The following is a 20,378-nucleotide window of genomic DNA, read 5'->3' on the forward strand; positions in this document are numbered from 1 at the left end:
TCTTTGAGCAGGACCTGCCAGCACAGCCGCGTCCACATACTTCTGTGCACGTTGAGGAAACCTTAGGCGACTGTAGTTCAGTGTTCGGCTCGTCGGTTTTAGCACCTTGCTTGGAGTCAGAAGGCATGCTGGAAGGACTCTTGTGGTGGAGTGCTGTAGCGTGTTTGCCACTGCCACAGTCTGCGCAAATGACAATGAGCTTACAGTCCTTTCAGAAGCCACGGATGTGGCTATTTCGCACAAAGAAATCACAAGTGAAGGGTTAAAGGGTTGTACCCCTTAAGCCTTCCCTTGTGATTTCTTTGCGCGAAATAGCCACATCCGTGGCTTCTGAAAGAACATGAACCGACTAGCCCAACAACGTGTGCTTCTGAGCTTAGAGTCCTTCGCAAAATGGTGTGTAGCCGTGTAGCTTGTGCTTGAAGCACAAGCCGTAGTGCTTCAGAAAAGATTTGCGCTCATCCAGTGGTTTTTCCCTAAATGCTCGACACTTTTTCAAAGGGTGCGGCCTCTTGTGCAAAGGACAATACTTGGTCGAGCTCGACATCTTCTTGCGCGCCGCGGGAGATGTTTCTGAGCCGAGCTCCACATCGGTGACATAACCGAAATGGATGCCTTCCTGTTTCCTTTATGCTTTGAGACCGCACCCTTCGCAGAACTAAGCGTGAAGCTTTGGTCATTTCTCATTTTGGCCTGGCCACGGAAAAACTCAGCGAAGAAGGCGAACGGAGGAAAGGCTACGCCGCGGTCTTGTTTGTACCTGGATGCCTTAGAAATCCACGCTTCCTGCAGACGAGGTGGCAGCTTTTCCACAATGGGCGATACCCCTATGGCCGTATCTAAATAGCTGAGCCCAGTGAGGTGAGGGTCAGCCTTTGTACACTACAGTTCCCCCATCAAGTCTTCCAGCTCCCGCAGCTTTTGTGTGTTCTGATCCGGGAGCCTGGGAAAGTTTGCAGCCCTTTTAAAAAGGGAATCCTCGACCACTTCTGGTCGGCCGCATCATTCCTCTAGCCTTTTCCAAACGAGGCGAAGACCAGCTTCTGGGTTGGTGACATGGACCGAGCGGAGCCTTTTCGCATAGCCCGATGATTCCACCCCCAGCCACTTCACTAGAAGATCAAGTTCTTCGTTTGCGTTTAAGTCGAGACTTCGCGTCATTCCTTGGAATGTTGACCTCCACGATCGGTAATTTTCAGGACGACCGAGCTGACGTGGTCTCCACGCACTAGATATTTCGCCATAGCGTCCATCTCGGTGGAGGGCACTGGCTTGTGCTGGCGGCGGTGTAAGCCGATGTGCGGCGGGCTTCCTCTGCCGAAGTGACCATGTGGGTTCAAATGTCCAGTAGCGATATCGAAGCGCTTACGGCCGTGTTGCTCTAAGGGCGTTGGCGTCCACTCGGATTGTGACGGTGTCAGGTTGAGCGCGCTGTCTGGTATGTGTCCAGCACGGACCTCATGCACCTCTCCAACCATGGGCAAACTGAGCCGCTGTCGCTGATCAGCGGTTTGTGGGTGGGAAACAGCTTTGGCTGGACCTTGGTTGATCGCGAAGGCAAGCGTGCGTTAAGCGCGTTTTTCGGCTGCGTCAGTAGCAGCTGGGAGACCGCGATGCTCCCCGCCTTGCTGTTCCGGGGGTCTCGAGTGCGACCCGGTTTGCTCTGCAGCTTGTTGAAGCACAAAGTCATGCGTGCGTTGAGCGCGGTCTTCGGACCCTTGCGAAGTGGCCCGACAGATGTGATGCTCTTCGCTTTCTTGTGCAACAGCTTCCAGTACGTCAGCTTGCGCTTCCGCAGCCGCTGCCTCTCCCTCCAAGCGTAACACCTCTAACTCAGCGTCCAGCTTTGCCTTTTCTAGTTTTACCGCTGCTTCCTTTTTTTAAGAACGCCGCTCGCGTACGCGCCGCCGTGGCTTCGGCTCTTGCTTTGGCAGCGAGCGTGCTGGCTGGGGTCGCACAAGAGCGCCCGGAACGCGTAGAACGTGACGAGCGTCCCGAACGTGAGAGCGCCGTCTGCTCTTCTCCGGCATCGTGTTCCAAGAGAGTGTGGTCTGGGCTTACTTGAGACGAGCCGCGCTCAAAATCCGATGGCTCCATTTCGACGACTCCGATGCGGCGCCTCCTGCGTTTCGAACGATGTGGGCGATGGCTAGGCTTAACGGCGTCTGCTTCGTCCTGAAACTGAAACTGAGGATGACGCAGCGAGCAATGGAAAAGAAAATGATAGGTGTAACCTTAAGGGACAAGAAGACAGCAGAGTGGGTCAGGGACCGAACTGGTGTTAAAGGCCAACTCCGGCGATTTTTCGAGGTCGATGGATCTCAGTGAAATTCGCTGGGTACGTTCCTTTGCACGTTTCCGTCATCTATGCCAAATTACAGGCTTGAGACATGCGCAGATTGTTTGCAAATTAATTTTAAAGATTGTCTGCAAACGCCCTCCTGGCTTCCCATAATTATTGGCAACATTGCGTCTGTGACGTCAGTGTTGGCAAGGCGGCGGAAGTGTCGCAGCCGAGGGCACCGCTAACCTCGGCGCTTAGGCCGCTACAGCGAGCGTCTGCTGTGCACAAGGCGACAGACAGCATTGGTTTGGCCGGCGCTTCTCTGGTCGTCCCGTCTGTCACAGTTTTCATACTCCGCGCCGGCGTGACCGGCATGCCTTGCACGACTTCCGGTTCGCTCGTAACAACGTCTACGTCATACGTAGACAGTACACTCGGTTGGGTTTCGGTTTCGGTGTTGCGCTTTTTTGCTTATTTAAAATTATTCTCCAATTTGCCGAGTATTTCTGCTATCGGGCCCGTAACAGGAGCGTCTCAGGAACATAAAAGCACCATTACTTTGACATGGCCAAAAAATCGCCGGAGTTGGCCTTTAAGGACATCTTAGTCAAAATGAAGAAGAAATTGACATGAGCAGGGCTTGTAGCGTGTAGGCAAGATAACTGCTGGTCATTAAGTGTAACTGACGGCATTCGAAGAGAAGGCAAACACGCGAGGGGGAGACAGAAAGTAAGGTGAGCATATGAGATTGGGTAGAACCTGGCAGCAGGAAGCACACGACCGGGTTGATTGGCGGAACATGGGAGAGGCCTTTGCCCTGCACTGGGCGTAGTCAGGCTGATGATGACTGGGGAAGAGTGTGCTCCTATCTGTGGTTCAATCACTCAAAAAGAGATAGAACTCACCATTGACCCATGTCGAAAATGGTAGGACTTTGTCCTGTCAGAAAAAAGACAGGGACCTGCCTTCTTGGGTGCCTGTGTAGTTACGCGCTCGTATTTTAAGTATCATGAATCACCAACTTGCCCAATCAGCCATTCTCTCAAGAAAAGATATTCATAATGATATTGTGGGCGTTTATTAGACACATCTTTGTTCTTCATACGTGTTCATCTTCATGTGCTCTTCTTCTTTGTCATCGGTTGTGGGGGCTCCAGTGGACTGTGATCTGTGCCTTGTGCGCGGTCGCTTTGCCGTGTCTTCGGTGCCTAATAAAGGTCGCATTAACGGCTGCGTCACAATATATAAAATATGTTTTTTTTTCACTATAGGTCGGATTACCAGGAGATGAGGCGCTTGTGTGTGTCCAAAGAATGGCTATTTTTCCATGCTTCAAGAGATTTATCCGCAAAGTGCATACACAATATAAAGAAAACACACAGAGGCAGCACCCAGATGGCTGTTCTATCCTAGTTCTTCTTCCTACTCCTTTCTCCTGTCCTCTTAGCCATGGCGCCACTCATCACTAGGACAAACGCTACCTGTAATAGCTTGGTTGAGCTGGAAAGACATCTTTGTATCTTCAGTAGTTATCTTTGTGATGCCTGGAAACTATAAAACATCTATTAATTGGCCGCAAGAAGGCCATCCTTCTTGGGGATGTTCTCCACAAGACAGTTACACAAAGTCAATTTAAAACGTCATATAATATGTTATGTCATGCCACTCGAAAGCAATGTTGTGCTTTTTGACATGGTTTTGACATGTTTTTTGGACACAGGCATGCACAGTTTATGGAAAGCTTGCATGTTATGTAGGAACACAGAAACAATGGTATATTTCATACAAAAAGAATTACAGCTTGTGGAGATAGGTTTGCACACGGCTTACCCTACGAGCGCGACCGGGTAGGGAGGGACGCAACGCTCCTCCACCGTCGTAACGCACAAAGACGTTACGGCCGGATTCGTCGACTCTCCAACACGGCGCAGAAAAGGCATCGAAAGGTGCCATAGCCCTAGCAGACAGGGACGAGGAAGACAAAATGGGACAAACGCTAACTTTCAACTGAATGTTTATTCTCAGAAGTAATGGTATATGTAGATCTGTTCATAGAAGAAAACCCAATCACCGCCCATGGAAACCTCCTTCTTGTACGGATCTACACAAACCGTTACTTCTGAGAATAACCATTCAGTTGGAAGTTAGCGCTTGTCCCATTTTGTCTTCCTCGTCCGTGTCTGGTAGTGTCATGGTCCCTTTTGATGCATTTAACCAACCAGCCCAAAAACCCACATTAGCAGAAAAGGCACTCGAGGTAGGTTGCCAACACACACGGGTTTATTAACCTAAGATGCAGCGCAGTGCGACGATCACGGGATTGCGGGCGGAACAGGGACCGATCCAGTAGGCTTGCCTGCATCGTGTGTTGCTACGGCTATCACACAAAGGGAGCAGCCTAGCACACGGAGGAAAAGTTGCCTGCTAAAGCAGCGCAGGTACCTCTCGTTGCAGGCTTGAGAGCAGCTGCCCCACGGCGACCAAGTGCTAGACAGAAGCGAGCTCAGGTGGAGAGGGAGCTGTCACTGGGGGCACTGAGGATGGGCGTGGCACACTGACATATGTTAGCTTGGTGTGCGACGATGGGGGGGGGGGGGGGGGGGGGGCGAAGTATGGTTTGCGCCATGGTCATGGCCACCATGCTGCCGCTTAACGGCGGTTCCCGGCGATACATGCGCGCGGTGCCGGCGCTCTCGATTACCACAAGCTAAAGAAGGCAGATATAGGAGGTATTGTGAATAAATAAATAAATAAACCAATAAATTCACGGAAAGGTATAGACGAGATGGCAAAACCCTTGAACAGGGATTGTCACAGCAGCCAATGACAAGTGGGCTAGCCTTCATCAAGGCCTTCTAGTCCACTTGCCAGAACATCGTCTCCAGGGACATTCTCTGTTCAAAGATTTTTACACCTAAATAACTTTTATGACCAACCACAATTCCAATCGAATGGATACCCTCTGCTCCGGAAATCTACGGCTTTCATAGCCTTCGAGAGAACAGGTAACTTTGGCATATATTCTCAGTAATGTCTGTTGTGGGCTTGTAAAGATGGCTTTGGCAATTTTGTTTGATCTCTTAAGCATACGCTTAATAATGAGTACATTTAATAACAAGAATGCTTAATCCCAAATGCCATGTCAGAAAAGTGCGGCACATCCCACACATTATTGGAATGAATTTCCCGCAAAGCAGACACTGAGTAGGAGCCTGCGTCGGATTTTTCGCTTTGAGCCATGTCTTACGCGGTGGTTCGTCGTCGCCGAGTAAATTGAGTAGTGCGCATATTGTGTGCTTACCAGGCAGGCCGAATACACTGGCATATGTAAACGGTAGCGGCTCATGGTCCGACGTAACGCTGGCACTCACGTTAGAGAAGAGATGTCTGTTTTATCTTAACCAAGTCCATGCCACGGGCTGATGATGTACACATTATACATAGCAGTCGCAAGCATATTCGTGCTACGCTTGACATAGGTTGAGGTGTCACACATATGTAATGTTTGCTACATTTATATAAAAGCGGATAGCCGACATTGGCACTCCAATTAACGTTGCCATAACATAATGATAAGGTGCTTATGACAATGTGATAGGGCGTTTTTCCGGAACGGTTTGAGCACTGGCATAGCTCTGTAGTAGAATACTTGACTGCCATGCAAAATGCCTGGGTTCGGTTCTGGCTCGAGCTGTGATTTTTCTTCTTTTCTTCCTTCGGGATATTCCATCCATCAACAACGCCGCCGGTCCCTTCACCACATTTGCTGTGATACAGACTCCTTCACTCTTTTGGGTTAAGATTTACAAAGTCTGGGTTAACATAGCTTGAGAGAGAGACGAAACTCAGTGGGCACGGCGGCAACGCATGGACGATGTGCTCAAACAAGTTTCTGCTTTTTCAACAGATGCTAGTCCTATGCGCTTCCTTCCATGGGAACGCACGGCGCATGCGCCTAGCCAATTCGGCCGGTGCTGCGGATTCAGCTGAATTGAAAACACGCCCCTCGATTGACAACCTCGACACCAGGAGCCATGGTGGAACAGCGCCGTGGGAAGACCGTATAAAGCAAGCACCGTCGTTGGCAGCAACCAGTGGGCACGGCGGCAACGCATGGACGATGTGCTCAAACAAGTTTCTGCTTTTTCAACAGATGCTAGTCCTGTGCGCTTCCTTCCATGGGAACGCACGGAGCATGCGCCTAGCCAATTCGGCCGGTGCTGCGGATTCAGCTGAATTGAAAACACGCCCCTGGATTGACAACCTCGACACCAGGAGCCATGGTGGAACAGCGCCGTGGGAAGACCGTATAAAGCAAGCACCGTCGTTGGCAGCAACCAGTGGGCACGGCGGCAACGCATGGACGATGTGCTCAAACAAGTTTCTGCTTTTTCAACAGGTTAGTTCATACTGGAGCTATAAGAGCGACAATCGTTTCCTCGTAGTGCTGCCGTGCCCACGGTTGTTGTTTTCTGCCTTTGTATCATTATGTCTCCTGTTGTCGGGTGAAATTGAGACGAACCCTGGACCTGATGTAAAAGTACTTGTGCAAGAGTTGTGTGAAGGTCAGAAGGCAATTCAAGCCAAACTAAATGGCGTAAACGATAGACTTAAGAGCCTGGAAGACATTGTACAGCTTTGCAGGGACCAAGCGGCAGGCCTTGCTGAGTTAAAAGAGACAACCGAGAGGTTGAATTCAGCTTTAGAAAAACAACAAGAAAAACTTGCCGGTTTAGAAGACAGAATGCGGCGAAATAATCTAATCGTGTTCGGGATATTGGAGAGTGACAACGAAACTTGAGAAGAACTTGAAAAAAAAGTGGTTGGTGAAATTCTGAAGAAAAAGCTGGGACTTGAAAACAATTGAGAGGATGCACAGAATAGGCAAGCCGCGTAAGATTAAAACCGCAGAGAAAAATTCAAGGCCTCGTCCGGTCATACTGAAGTTTTATGATTATAAAGAGAAAGAAAAGGTGTTTCAAAACTGCGCAAAGTTAAAAGGAAGTGGCATTTCTGTCGGCGACGACTATTCGAAAGAAACATTGGATAAGCGCAGGCTACTCTGGAAGTCTGCGTTGAAAGAAAAAGAACAGGGCTCGCGAGTGCGCCTGAACCGCGATAGACTTACTGTAGATAACAATGTCTATGTATGGGATTATTCCAAGAATGACCGTGTCAGGATACGGCAATTCTCGAAAACCAAGCAGACGTATACGCCGACAGATAGTCACCGTTGAACCTTTTACCGGAAACAGACTTTCGACTTATAAACCTTAATGCTCGAAGCCTCGCAAATAAAGTCGGCGATATAGAATATGTGCTAGCCAGTTATGACCCCCATGTAATTATTGTCAGCGAAACATGGCTGAGACCAGAAATACAAGATTGCGAGCTGCTACCTCCAGGTTTTAAGATAATACGTAATGACCGAGACTCTAGGGGAGGAGGAGTTGCAATCATACTTCAGGAAAATATTGAATGCGTAAGGTTGAACGGTATCCCTAACCACGAGAGCGCTTGGTGCCAAATCAAATTGGGAACTGCTTTAGTCGTAATAGGAGCTATCTATAGATCGCCTAACGCATCCATCGAATACTTAGAGGCCCTGCAAAACTACTTAGAACAACAAAAGGCGTGGAACCAACGGTTAATAATTGCGGGGGATTTTAATTTGCCGGGGGTTGACTGGGACACGATTAACATAGAATCACGGGAACGAGCTGACTGTGAACTGTTGCTTGACATTGCTTTCGCTAACGATTTAACGCAGGTAGTACAAGAAAGCACGCGAAAAACGGGAACTGTGCAATCCATATTAGACTTGGTATTTCTGGATGGACGGTTTGAAAATTATCAAGTAGCAGTTCAAGATGGCATATCAGACCATCAACTTGTGTTTGTACAAATCAAAACCAATGTTCCTGCAGCAACTGTTAAAGAATGCATTGTGCACGTCCCCAATTTTGCAAAAGCTGACGACACGAGCATTATAGATTATTTATCGTTTAATCTAGACAGTCTGAGCTCTGACGATGACGTCAATGAATTGTGGGCAAGATTCAAAACCATTATTTTGCACTGTGTAAAGTCATTCGTACCACTAAGAAAAAAGAGAAGAAATAAGCGTAATCCTTGGATAACGCGAGAGATTGTTCGTCTGAAGCGAAAAATAGGAAGACAAAGGAAAGCAAAAATCGTGAAAAGATGGCTAACCTATCTGCACAGCTGCGAATAAAGCTAAGACAAGCAAAAAAGAAATATTACGAGGAAACACTTACGAACTTCATGGTGTCTTCCCCGCAAAAATTTTGGCGTCACTTGTCACAAACCGCTCCAAATCAATACAGCATTATTGTTAACGACGAAGTCATAACCGACTGTTCGAAAATTGCCTCCCACCATAATAAGTTCTTCCAGTCTGTCTTTTCAAATGTTTCTTGCCGTAGTACTACTACTACAGTTACACCATTTTCACAAGTGTCAGACATGCCAGAAGTACAAATCAGCTACGAAGGGATACTGTCGCTAATTTTAAACATTAAAGAACAAAAATCTGTTGGTCCGGATGGAACTCCAAATGCCTTTTTGCGAAGATACGCCGAATGGATTGCTCGGTACTTAGAAATAATCTTTAATGCATCCTTGCAACAAAAACAGGTCCCAGATGACTGGCTTGTTGCAAAGGTTATCCCAATACACAAAACCGGAGACAAGCAGAATATTGAAAATTATCGACCCATTTCCTTAACTTGCGTCTGCTGCAAACTCCTCGAACACATAATATCGAAAGCAATATATAAGTATCTAGAAAACAAGAAGGCCCTACATTCCAACCAACATGGCTTCCGGCAAAAACTGTCAACTGTAACACAGCTTGTTGAATCCATTCACGACTTTTCAAAAGCAATAAATAATGAAAAACAGGTTGATGCAATCTGCCTTGACTTCTCAAAAGCTTTTGATAAGGTGCCCCATAACGAGCTAATAAAAAAACTTAAACAGCTCGGAATAAACAGCAATGTAGTGGAATGGATAAAGTCATATTTGTCACATAGGACACAGTACGTAGACATAAATGGCCACCAGTCCGATCGTCTAAAGGTTACTTCCGGTGTCCCCCAGGGTTCTGTCCTTGGACCGGTATTATTTCTCGTCTATATTAACGATATTTGTTCAGACATCAGTGACGATGTTACTGTGCGGCTGTTCGCCGACGATTGTTTAATTTATCGGGAAATATCTACCCACAGTGATCAAAAAAATCTCAGCGACGCGCTGGCGTCTATTGAAAAATGGTGTGCAACTTGGAAAATGCAGCTAAATAAAGGAAAAACTGTTGTTTTACGCGTGACAAACAAAGTCAAGCACGTCCTAAATTTTGATTATGAATTAAGTACCAGTGTACTAGCTACCGTTAACAAATGTAAATACTTAGGAGTGACAATATCTAAAGACCTCAACTGGACTCAACATATCAATAATATTTGTTCTACCGCTGAAAAAAAAGCTATGGTTCCTACGTCGCAAATTAAAGCTCGCTCCAGCACCAGTGAAGCTAACAGCGTACATAACAATAATAAGGCCTACACTAGAATATGCAAGCATCATATGGGACCCTTATCAGAAAGGATTAATCAATAAACTTGAGCGAGTGCAAAGAAGGGCGGCAAGATTTATTCTTTCAAGGTACTCCCGAACTGATTCTGTGACAGATATGCTGCAAGAACTAAACTTGCCCACCCTCTTAAAACGCCGTCGCATAGCCAGACTTAAATTCTTGTATTTACTTTCTCGAAATACGTTTAACTTTGATGTAGCGCAGTACCTCATTCCACGACATGTCCGAAACCTACGAAGCGATAACTGCAGAAACTTTCTAATCGCCCAATCTCGGGTACACACATACGCATACTCTTACTTCCCTAGGACCATAAAAGACTGGAACGACTTACCGGAGGCTATACGGGATTGTGAAAATTTAGAAAAATTTGAATCCAACACTAAGAAATATTTTGTGAGTAAATCTCCATGAATGTCAACTCTATTTCTCTTGCAATTGAAATAATGCCATGGAATGTAGCTAATTTGACATATTTCATGTGAGTTGTAAAATTTAGTATTGCGATGTATAATGCTGCGAAATAGGTGATGTAATGTATGTATATGTAAGTTGGAGAACGAATCATCGTGATGTGAATTTTCCTTCTATTGCCTATGTATTGCTGCTTTATGTTTTACATAATATTTATATGCAAGTTATTTACTTTTTCACTATTTATGTGTAGTGACATATTATGAATTCTAGAATATATGTATTAGCTATATGTTGCTACTTCATGTACACAATGATTGATTTGTCATATTTGTACCCCACCCCTGTAACGGCCCAATCGGCGAACAGTACCTGGAAATAAATAAAATAAAAAATAAAAAAAACTTTATTTTTGTATTTGCTAGGGTCAAGGGAGGCGGGGGCCGGGAGACTAGCCCTACCGGAGCCCCCCTTCCTCACGCTAATCACCTGTGGTGCATACCCGCACACCATGGGCCATGGTATGGAGGTATGTGCCGCACGTGACTAGCAGAAAGGATTTCATGACATACGCAACAGTGCAGCAACGTTACTATTGCCATAATCTGTGAATAATGCTCGTCATACATCCGCATCCTCTTATGCAAATTTTGGTATCTACCAACAACACACACAGGGACGAAGTTCTGCTTACAATCGTTCAAAAAGGCCGGTCGATCGCAAGAAGCGCAGTAGCGCTTGCATGGCCTTCTTCTGCGACGTTGCGTCTTGTCGATGGCGTAGAATTATTTCCTCCGACAAAGATCGGTCATCCAACTTGTTCAGCGCGTTGCAAAGAGATAGTCGCTGTGCACTGTACAGTGGGCAGTCGCAAAGATATATCTAATTGTTTCTGCGTTTTCACAGTGGTCACAGGCTGCGGTGTCGGCCATCCCAATGCGGAAAGCTTAGGCGTTGGTAAACGCAACGCCCAACCACAGCCTACACAAAAGGGTCGCGTCTGCTCGGCGAAGCCTTGATAGGACTTGAAGACTTAATGTAGGGTCAAATGAGTGCAGTCGATCATGTTTGAAGTGTGGCTCATTCCATTGTGACGTGGTGCGTTGGCGAGCATGCAAACGGAGCTTCCGTGCTGCGTCGGTCCTAGAAAGCGGTAGTAACAGTTCATGGTCTTCTACGTGGGCTGAGCGGACAGCCTGATCGGCCCGTTCATTGCCGATGATTCCGCAGTGACTTGGTAACCACTGAAAAGTGATTTCATGTCCTTTCTCAGTTAGGTGGTGGATAACCTCTGCTATCTCTAGTACCAGCTTTCTCATCTTTTTTCCCCTCTCCCTCTTTCTCTTTCTTGCCCCTATTTCCCCTCCCCAGTGCTGGGTAGCAAGCCAGATGCTAATATCTGGTTAACCTCCCGGCCTTCCTTTTTTCATCTCTCTCTTGGTATCTACCAAACTAAGGAGACTACAATGAAAGCGCCAAGACGTATACGCGACTAGGCAGATAGATAGATACGGTAAAAGGGACTTTGGTTTGCTGAGAAATGCTTCGCATCTAAAAAGAAATTAAGTGGCCTGGCCGCGTGGTAAAGTACGACTGCCACGTAGAATTCCGGAGTTGGATTCTGGCCCAAACCCTCATTTTATTGGTTGCATTCATCGTCATGTTTCACTCATGAACAATGACACTTCTGCGGCTGACGCTGGACTTTTTTGCGACGCAGGCTCTTGACGCTGCCAAATCAACATGTATAGGTCTGGCAACCAACATTGCGATAGAGATGCGAAGGAGGGATTTTTATTTTTCAAGCCTGCTGTGTTAATACAGCTTCTGCAAGATATTGGAGCGTAAAAAACGAAGTCAAGGTGAAAGCAGTTTGTGCTTACTTTCCTGCAATCCATGTGATGGCTTGTGCAATTAGCTGTCTACATTATTACATGTGTAATGCATTGAGTGAATAAAGATAAACTTAAGATGAACAGTGCGAAGACGCAACGAGAAAGGTGACAACCCATCTTGGTGCGGTTCACCTTACGTTTTTGTGTACCCAAAAGCTCAGATTAAGAACCTTGTTCGGTGAAAAAAGCAATCTTTAATCACCTGAACTGTTAAGCAGGTTTCTGCAACGGTTTTCGTGGGCGAAGTGTATGAAGAGGGTGCTTTGGGCAAATTCCCCCACTCTTACACTGCAGTGTGAGAGACTCAAATGTGGCCACAAACAGGAGATGATCGCCATGAATACTTTTTCTTGTGTCCTAGGACACTACCAGGGAGCTGCCCAGCTGCAAGGTGTGTGTATCGCTTTTTTCATTTCTGTTGTGCAGAAATCAGTGTTCTGGTGTCCCGTTTCAGCATGCCCTTGTGATGTCCCCCTTAGCATTTGCAAAGTTGAAAAGTACGAATGGTGCGAAGAAAAAAAAAACGCGCGCGCGCGCACGCACGCACGCACACGCACGCACGCACACGCACACACACACACACACGCACGCACACGCACACACACGCACACACACACACACACACACACACACACACACACACACACACACACACACACACACACACACACACACACACACACACACACACACACACACACACACACACACACAGCGGCAGGTCAGATCCTGTGTGTGTGTTTTCTTGTGTCCGCGTCTTTGGTGCTCTTCAACTTACCAGATGTCTCACCAACTTGCCCAAAACAAAGCATCCCTCTTAGCAGTAGTTTCTTTTCTGGTGCTTCTTCTCGTGGAAACATCGTAAGCAAACGTTTGACACACTTAATGTAAGCCATTGAGGAAGCATCATGAAAAGGTAAAATTGTGGCTTTCTCGTTTTGTGCCAGAAATGGATGATGACAATAGTTCCTTCAATATATATCTGTTTTTCTCAATATTGTCACGTAGCCGTGACGGCAGCCCGAAGACAGGAGACTGGGAGGCTCGTGATGTAGAAGAGAATCCGTTTATTAGGCGGACTTGCGCCCATAAGAGCAAAATGCACACCTCGGCTTCAGCGGCGGCGAACAAAGTCCTCGGCAGCCGTCGGGGAACAAAATACCCGCTGTAATCACCCGGGCTCTATTTTAAGGCTGTATCGAACGCTCGGGATACGCCCGCAAAATCAGCTAGTATACATTCGCCAGCAGTATGGGCCTATCTCATCGCCAACGCGCGAGGCCACGGTCATCCCAGATAATCGCGACGCGTCTCGCATCACGATCCGAGATGATAAGGCCGCATGCAGGCGGCTATCGGCATGCACAACACTGACGCTTCGCGGCAATATATAAAGCCGGTTCGTTCACGTCTTGATAAAGAAAAGAACGCATTTTTTCTGTGACATTGTCCTTTTTATAGTGATGCCACGTGCTCAATCCACCTGCGAGAAAGAAGCAGATAAAGATTCAGTAGTTCAGGCACCAATGCCTTGGTTTTGTCTGTGCTGCGCTGACCCATTTTGGGACTTGGGCCTCAGCGCCTTCACTTCGTAAACATTGCCTTTCTTTTCACAACATTGCCTACTATCTCGTAAACATTGCCTACTTTTCTCGACCATGGTACCTGCTGGGCCAGTGAGTTGAGCACAGCCAACAGGTGGTGTTGGAATATATCTTAAGATGTAGAATGTGTTTGCACATATCGTTGTACAACACGTGAAAGAAGTATTACAGCAGAGCTGTTAAGGCCGAGGTGTGTCATAGATAGAAAATTATCATGAACCGGCACGCACCATCGTCATCGCCATCCTGTCCTTCCTGTTATTAAGTACCAGAAGAAGTGCGCCGATTTGTCCGGCGAGAGATGCAGTAACTTGATGGGTGAGGGAATGAATACAGAGAGGGAGAGAAGGAGAGAGAGATAATTTTTTGGCGAAGAAAAATTTTTGTGCTGAGGCGAGATTCAAACTCGCGTACCCACGATCCAAATGCGAACGTCCTAACCACTCGACTGTCCAGGCACGCTGCCAAAGCAGAGCATAGCCCTGTATAGTGTAGTGCAGCAAGGTGGTGGGAAAGAGAATTGAGGGTGAGGAGAGATGTGAGGTTCAGGAGGAGAGAAATGAGGATGGGAGAACGGGTAGAGAGAGAGAGAGAAATATACAGAAAGAAAAGGAAGAGAAAAAAATTCGGCAGATCCCACGTACCGTGGGAATCGTTGTTATGCGAAGCATGAGCGGGATAGTGACTGTGGCATAATTTTTCATGTTGAGCGAAACGTTACGGAATGACGCTAAAGAAATGTGCAAGTGGTGTAAACACACTCATGTGCTGAAGAGTCGCATATGTTTTGTATAACCAGTTTAAAGTTGCGTAACGATGCTAAAAGCAACATGGGTGTTACCATGTTGCTTGGATGTCTACATCCAAGCCGTCTTTCACGCAGTATAAAAACCAGGCCTTGTTCGGTCTTGATAAGTCAATGTTGAAGCCAGCGGTAATGATGAGGGACCTGGTCCTCTCGGCAGCTTACCAGACGCGGTAAGCTGATATGTAGTGCTTATATTCTTCAATACTGGATAGCGCGAATGCGAACAGCACAAAGAAGAAATACAAATGCACAGGACAGGCGTTACTCACAACTAAGCTTCATTAAGCAAAGTTCCCTTGGATAAACACACAGCTGAGTGGCACACGCAGGCGCAGTCACAGTCACGGTACAGTCACAGTTGCAGTTGTTACAGTTGCGTTACAGTTGTTATGCTTATGCTTATCTGTTATGATGGGAACGCACGCACGTTTCACGAACCCGTGTGTATGTGTATAAGGGGTTCCTGACAGTTCTTGAACAAGGTCATTATCACCGTGAGCACCAGCAGCTGAACCGGACTTGTTAATCGGATCCGTTCGTGATCGCGGCTACGAGGGGTCTAAGTGTAGTGAAGTGCCAGGTGTAGCACAGCTGGTGGAAATTCTGGATGCCTCTTACGATGAAATGATCTATGATGCCTCCTGTCGTGGACGTGGCAGTGAGCTCTTTTGACGCCCTGTCCACATCCAAGCCGTCTTTCACGCAGTATAAAAACCAGGCCTTGTTGGGTCTTGATAAGTCAATGTAAGCTACCGGTATTGATGAGGGGCCTGGTTCTCTCGGCAGATTTATTGTAGGAAGCATTGACCCCGGTTCTTGCGCAATCGGCGTGGTCCAGTTGCGGACCACGTGACCGAGTGCACGGTAGTTGTGCGTCTTCAAGGGTTCTGTCTTCTGCTTCCTCATTTTCCTTGTGTCCGCCACGGTAGTGTAGCGGTTACGGTGCGCGGCTGCTGACCCGAAGGTCACGGGTTCGATCCCGGCCGCGGCGGTCGCATTGCGAATAATGCGAAATGCTAGACGCCCGTGTACTGTGCGATCTCGGTGTACGTTATAGAATACGAGATGGCCAAAATTAAAGCCCCAACAATTATTATTATTATCACTTTCCTTGCGTGTCAATGTGTGTGTTCGCGTTTACTGTGTTGGTTGAGACTGTATCACCTGTGGCACATACCCGCATACCAGCGTTTAAGTTATAACTTAAACTCTGGTATGCGGATATGTGCCACACGTAACTGAGAGAAAGGGTTTCATGACGTACGCTACAGGTATTTTGCGTTATTCATGCCATGACCAGTGAATCGCGTTCACCATACACTGATCCCCTGCTATGCCAATTTTGGTATATTAGAAGTTATGGAGACGACCAGGAGAGCGCCCAGACGTAGGCGGCTAGATAGATAGATAGATAGATAGATAGATAGATAGATACGTACGTAGATAGAAACGCCCAAAGTGCCTGAGGTTCGTTAAGAAATGCTTCGCATTTAAAAAGATGGTTGATCCCTCCGTCATAGGAATCGGAATAACACGAAAGTAAAGCGTGCTCTTACAGAAGTAACTGAATGTTTACTGTACATTGATATAAGAGAGTTTGTACAATGTATATTGATGTCTGGCAGCTATAGCACCGTTTAACGTGTATGCACCCACTTTGATGATTGGTGGTACATCTCCACCCCGACGACTAACGTCCATGTTAAGTGATTAAACAAACCCTTGTGGTAGCTGTAGTCGTTAACGGTGAAAGCGCAATCAGAGAACGAGGTGTGATAGCCAGGAGAGCGTCGCATATTGGACGCAGAACTTGATCGCCATCCCGCGACATGTGAAAATGTAATGGAACACCACGGCCGCACTAGAGGGAAACGCAAAGCGCGTCGGGCCGCCCCGGTAGCCCGGCCGCGATTTTTCTTTAAATGTGATTGAACACCACGGCCCCACTAGAGGGAAACGCAAAGCGCGTCGTGCCGCCCCGGTAGCCCGGCCGCAATTTTTCTGAAAATGTGATTGAACACCACGGCCGCACTAGAGGGAAACGCAGAGCGCGTCGTGCCGCGCCGGTAGCCCGGCCGCGATTTTTCTCGGGGCGAGCGCGTGAGAGAGAGAGAGAGTACAACTTTATTAGGAGTCCAGTGCAGACGCAGAGGTTGCCCCGCGCCACTCGGCTACTCCCACGTTGGGACCGGCCGGAACGCGGTGTTACAGCCAGGTGAGGTAGGCGCGCGTCGTAGAGCTATTTTTGGTTTGGATTAGCGTGATGCTATGAGCGAGGTCGACGCTTTTACGACGCTTGGGCTAAGATCGCCACCTCGCGGTGTGTTAAGGCATTGAGAAAATTGAGCTTCTATTGAACACGCGCCGAATAGGTATGACGTGTAACGCGTTGCAAGTGCTAATCGCGGAGGCCACAGTAATGACGAATTACTTTACCGCTCCCAGAGGGCAACACCACCCCGCCGACCGGGAGAGTGGTAGATATAAAAGGCGCGTTTGTAAAGTCTCCAGAGTCTGTGACCGCGGCGCAGTGGATAGCCTGCCCGGCATCTGTTGTCGCAAACCGAGCGGTCGTGGGTTCGATGCCCGTTGACGGAACTTTTTTTCTTTGCCATCTGATCGAGCAAATTTTTTCGACGTCATTTCCGTGACGGAAATACGTCACTGAAGTCTTGGTGGACCCCGGCATTAAACACTTTCGTGTTAAAAAATAGGAGGTGAGAGACCGACTGCACAGAGAGTGAGATAGAGAAACAAAGACATACAAAGAAGTAGAAAAAAAGAGAGAAAGAAAGAGCAGAAATAGGGAAAAAGGCAGAGTTCGAAATCAAGATATAAACAGAGAAAGAAATAGAAGGCGAGAGACCGGCTACACAGGGAAAGAGATAAACATGAATAGAACGAGAAGAAAGGGAAGAGATAAAGAAAAAGACAGAAAGACGGAGAAAGAGATATGCACAAGAAAGAAGGTAGAAAAAAAAGAGAAAGCATTGTCATGTACAGTACAGTATAGCAAGTATAGTCTGCCGCGTGGCGTAGAAAAGCTATAGAAGAAACTGCAAGCGCTCTCTTCAGCTTCTAGTCCACCAGCTCTGCTGTAACCCAGCCTTGCGCGACTTTTTGCAAGCTGCGCTATTTTTTTGTACGTAGTAAGTGAAAAAGCAATGACACATAAAACTCAGTTCATGCAACCACATAAATTGTATCACTGCAGCCTTCAGAACGTACCCTCTTGCACAGTTGATGGTGTGCCTTCAGCCCAATGTGCTGGCTAGATGAAGCATCTAGCCAGCACATTTTAACGATTAATGCATATTTTTTTAACTAATACTATGTATATACGTCGCATGTGTTCACTTATAGATAATAACGGCTGCATAGACGCATGTGCGCCATTTAAGCACATTGATATTGTCGCGAGAGGAAACGACAAACAGGGAACTCGAAACGAACGGCTGTATACTTTAGGCTACAGCAGCCACTAGCTTCTTCGCTCTCTTCTTCCGCAACCACTAGCGCGTGCGGGAGTTGGTTGTAGCATGGTGTCAAGTATTGTGGTGACGTCGCCGCCGTAAACCAGACTAAAAAATCACAGCATATCCAGGGGGTGAATGATGATGAGTGGGGCGAAGCTACGGAGGGAATCATCTGTAAACCGTGAAACTCTTCCGTGAAATGCGCCCAGTACATAATATAAAGAGTGTGAAACATCGTGTGTATATTAAACATCACACTTTTATTGTACTGTTGGTTTACGTGGTCCCTTCATTATCACTTGTGATCGGTGAAATGCAAGGAAGAAGTCCGCTCCCGAGCGAAAGAGCGCCAAGAGCGACCGCATTCCCCGCTCGCCCTGTGCGAATGAAAGGCAAGGCTAGAGGGAAGACAGGACGCGCGTTCGACGACGCGAGGTCGGTAGCATGCCCAACGAAAGCCAACGGAACGCGATCGTGCAAGTGCTCCGGCTTCGCATCGCCTCATGGTTCCATTTAGCGTCCCAAAACCAAACATATTGCTCAAGGTGTGCCTTGCGTTTTTCGTAGAAATAATTTCTTTATCATGTACATTAAGACGAAAAGTTGAAAGCTCACTAGAGTGTATCGCCCGCAAAGTATGTCTTTTAGTGTGATTTAACTCTCGTACGGCAGGGTCCTCGCGCCGTTGCCGGTCCACCTCGCCCGTTGACGATCGGGCGAGGTGGCTACATACAACTGCTACTACTACACTTTAAGAAAAACATCTGGCGTTCTTTCCTTCTGCTTTTACAAAACATCTGGCGTCTTTCGTTGGTTTATTTCATCAATCAACGGCGTTTTGAACAAAATTTTTATTGTTTAATCACGCACAGGAGAAATCTCACCAGGCACTACCTTGGAGGTAAACAATGGCTGCTAATGGCAATGAGAGACAGAAGAAGTCGGCTTTTAGCTAACACTTACACTTCTACTAACGTTTCCTACTGGAACATGCCAATGGCTGCTAATGGGGAATGAGAGACAGAAGAATTCGGCTTTTAGTTAACGCGCACGCTGCGAATTTTTTATTGTTCAACAACGCACAGGAGAAATCTCCCACCGGCACCACCTTGGAGGTCAAAGCGTAAGACTTGTTACTCACTACTACGACCACGACGACTACGAGGGACGAACGGGTGCCGCCTTAAGGAGCTTCGCCCCTAAAAGGAGCAAAGCCGGTGGTTTCCTGAAGAACAGTGTTCTCGGCAAATGTCACACATGGGAGGATTTCGTCCCAGTTCTTGCGATCCTTGGCGACATACATCGAAAGCATATCTGTTGTTAAAGGGCCCGTCACCATGTTGACAATTTTGAGCTAACGAGCGCAATGCATACACTGGGCGTTGACCATCACGTCTGCCAAAATTTGCAACGCTACGCCGCGGAAATGGGCCAAATTTCAAGGTGAACGCTGCTTGCCCTTCCTTTTGTGGGCGCGCGCCCAGAGAATGAGGGGATGACGTACATGAGAAAAATGGCCCTACGTAGATGGTAGTGCTGTGACGTCGTTCTTCTACGTAGACGACTGAGCTCTGACGTCGCCAACAGTAGCACGTGACACTGCAATAATTAGTTGACACGACATGTGTAGTTTGTTTAATTTGTTGCTTGATTAGATTAATAAATCTTGAGAGAAATAATGAGACAGACAAATGGAACGTGTGCGTCTATTTCGTTTTTTTTTCGTGAATCGCAGCGAGATGCGGGGCTAATGTGCCTCCGTTTCCCATGCGTTCGTGTCCCCGTGGTTAGCGCATCGAGCAAACGCCAGCCCTGGAAACGAAAGTAATGCTCTGGCGCGTTCGAGCACTCGTTATGCTCATTTATTCTACCGCGTCCAAGTAAATGTTAATGCGGCACTGGCTCATGATACCGCCAGCCCGTACAAATGTCGCAACTTTCATCTTTCAACTTTCATGCCCGTCCCGCAGAAACAGGCAGTACACCACAGAGAGCGCTGGCACAACGCCCACGGCCGCTACATAAAAAATTGACCGCGTATCTGCGTGCTTCGCTGCAAATGTCGTCTAAAGACGATAGAAGAGGCGCTACGTGAGATATGGACGCCATCTGGCAATACGTCGGGAAACATGAGTGCTGTGTTGCGGGCTGGTAGTCCCGGCGCAGCGGCAGGTGAAGACCGGCGGTGACCAACGCGACCGGTGGGGACGCCGGCCAGCCCGAACACGCTGTTTGGCGCGATGCGCCGAAGGTGAAGAAACGTCCGCACTCAACGAGTA

The 20,378-nt window shown here is 47.4% G+C and overlaps 1 protein-coding gene across 3 annotated transcripts in view; it reads left to right on the forward strand.

Annotated features, from left to right (window-relative positions):
• The window catches only part of LOC119372450 (calcium-dependent secretion activator), a 1,123,203-nt gene that overhangs the window by 483,186 nt on the left and 619,639 nt on the right, over positions 1–20,378 (forward strand). For 2 of the 3 annotated variants that reach the window (XM_049419575.1, XM_049419576.1), the window contains one exon: positions 12,573–12,602. The exons of the other annotated variant lie outside the window; for it this stretch is intronic. In XM_049419575.1, coding sequence (XP_049275532.1) covers positions 12,573–12,602 — 30 coding nt within the window. The remainder of the gene's footprint in view (positions 1–12,572; positions 12,603–20,378) is intronic. 3 annotated transcript variants of the gene reach the window in all.

This window comes from Rhipicephalus sanguineus, chromosome 10, assembly GCF_013339695.2.
Source record: "Rhipicephalus sanguineus isolate Rsan-2018 chromosome 10, BIME_Rsan_1.4, whole genome shotgun sequence".
In the NCBI taxonomy this organism is placed as follows: Eukaryota; Metazoa; Arthropoda; class Arachnida; order Ixodida; family Ixodidae; genus Rhipicephalus; species Rhipicephalus sanguineus.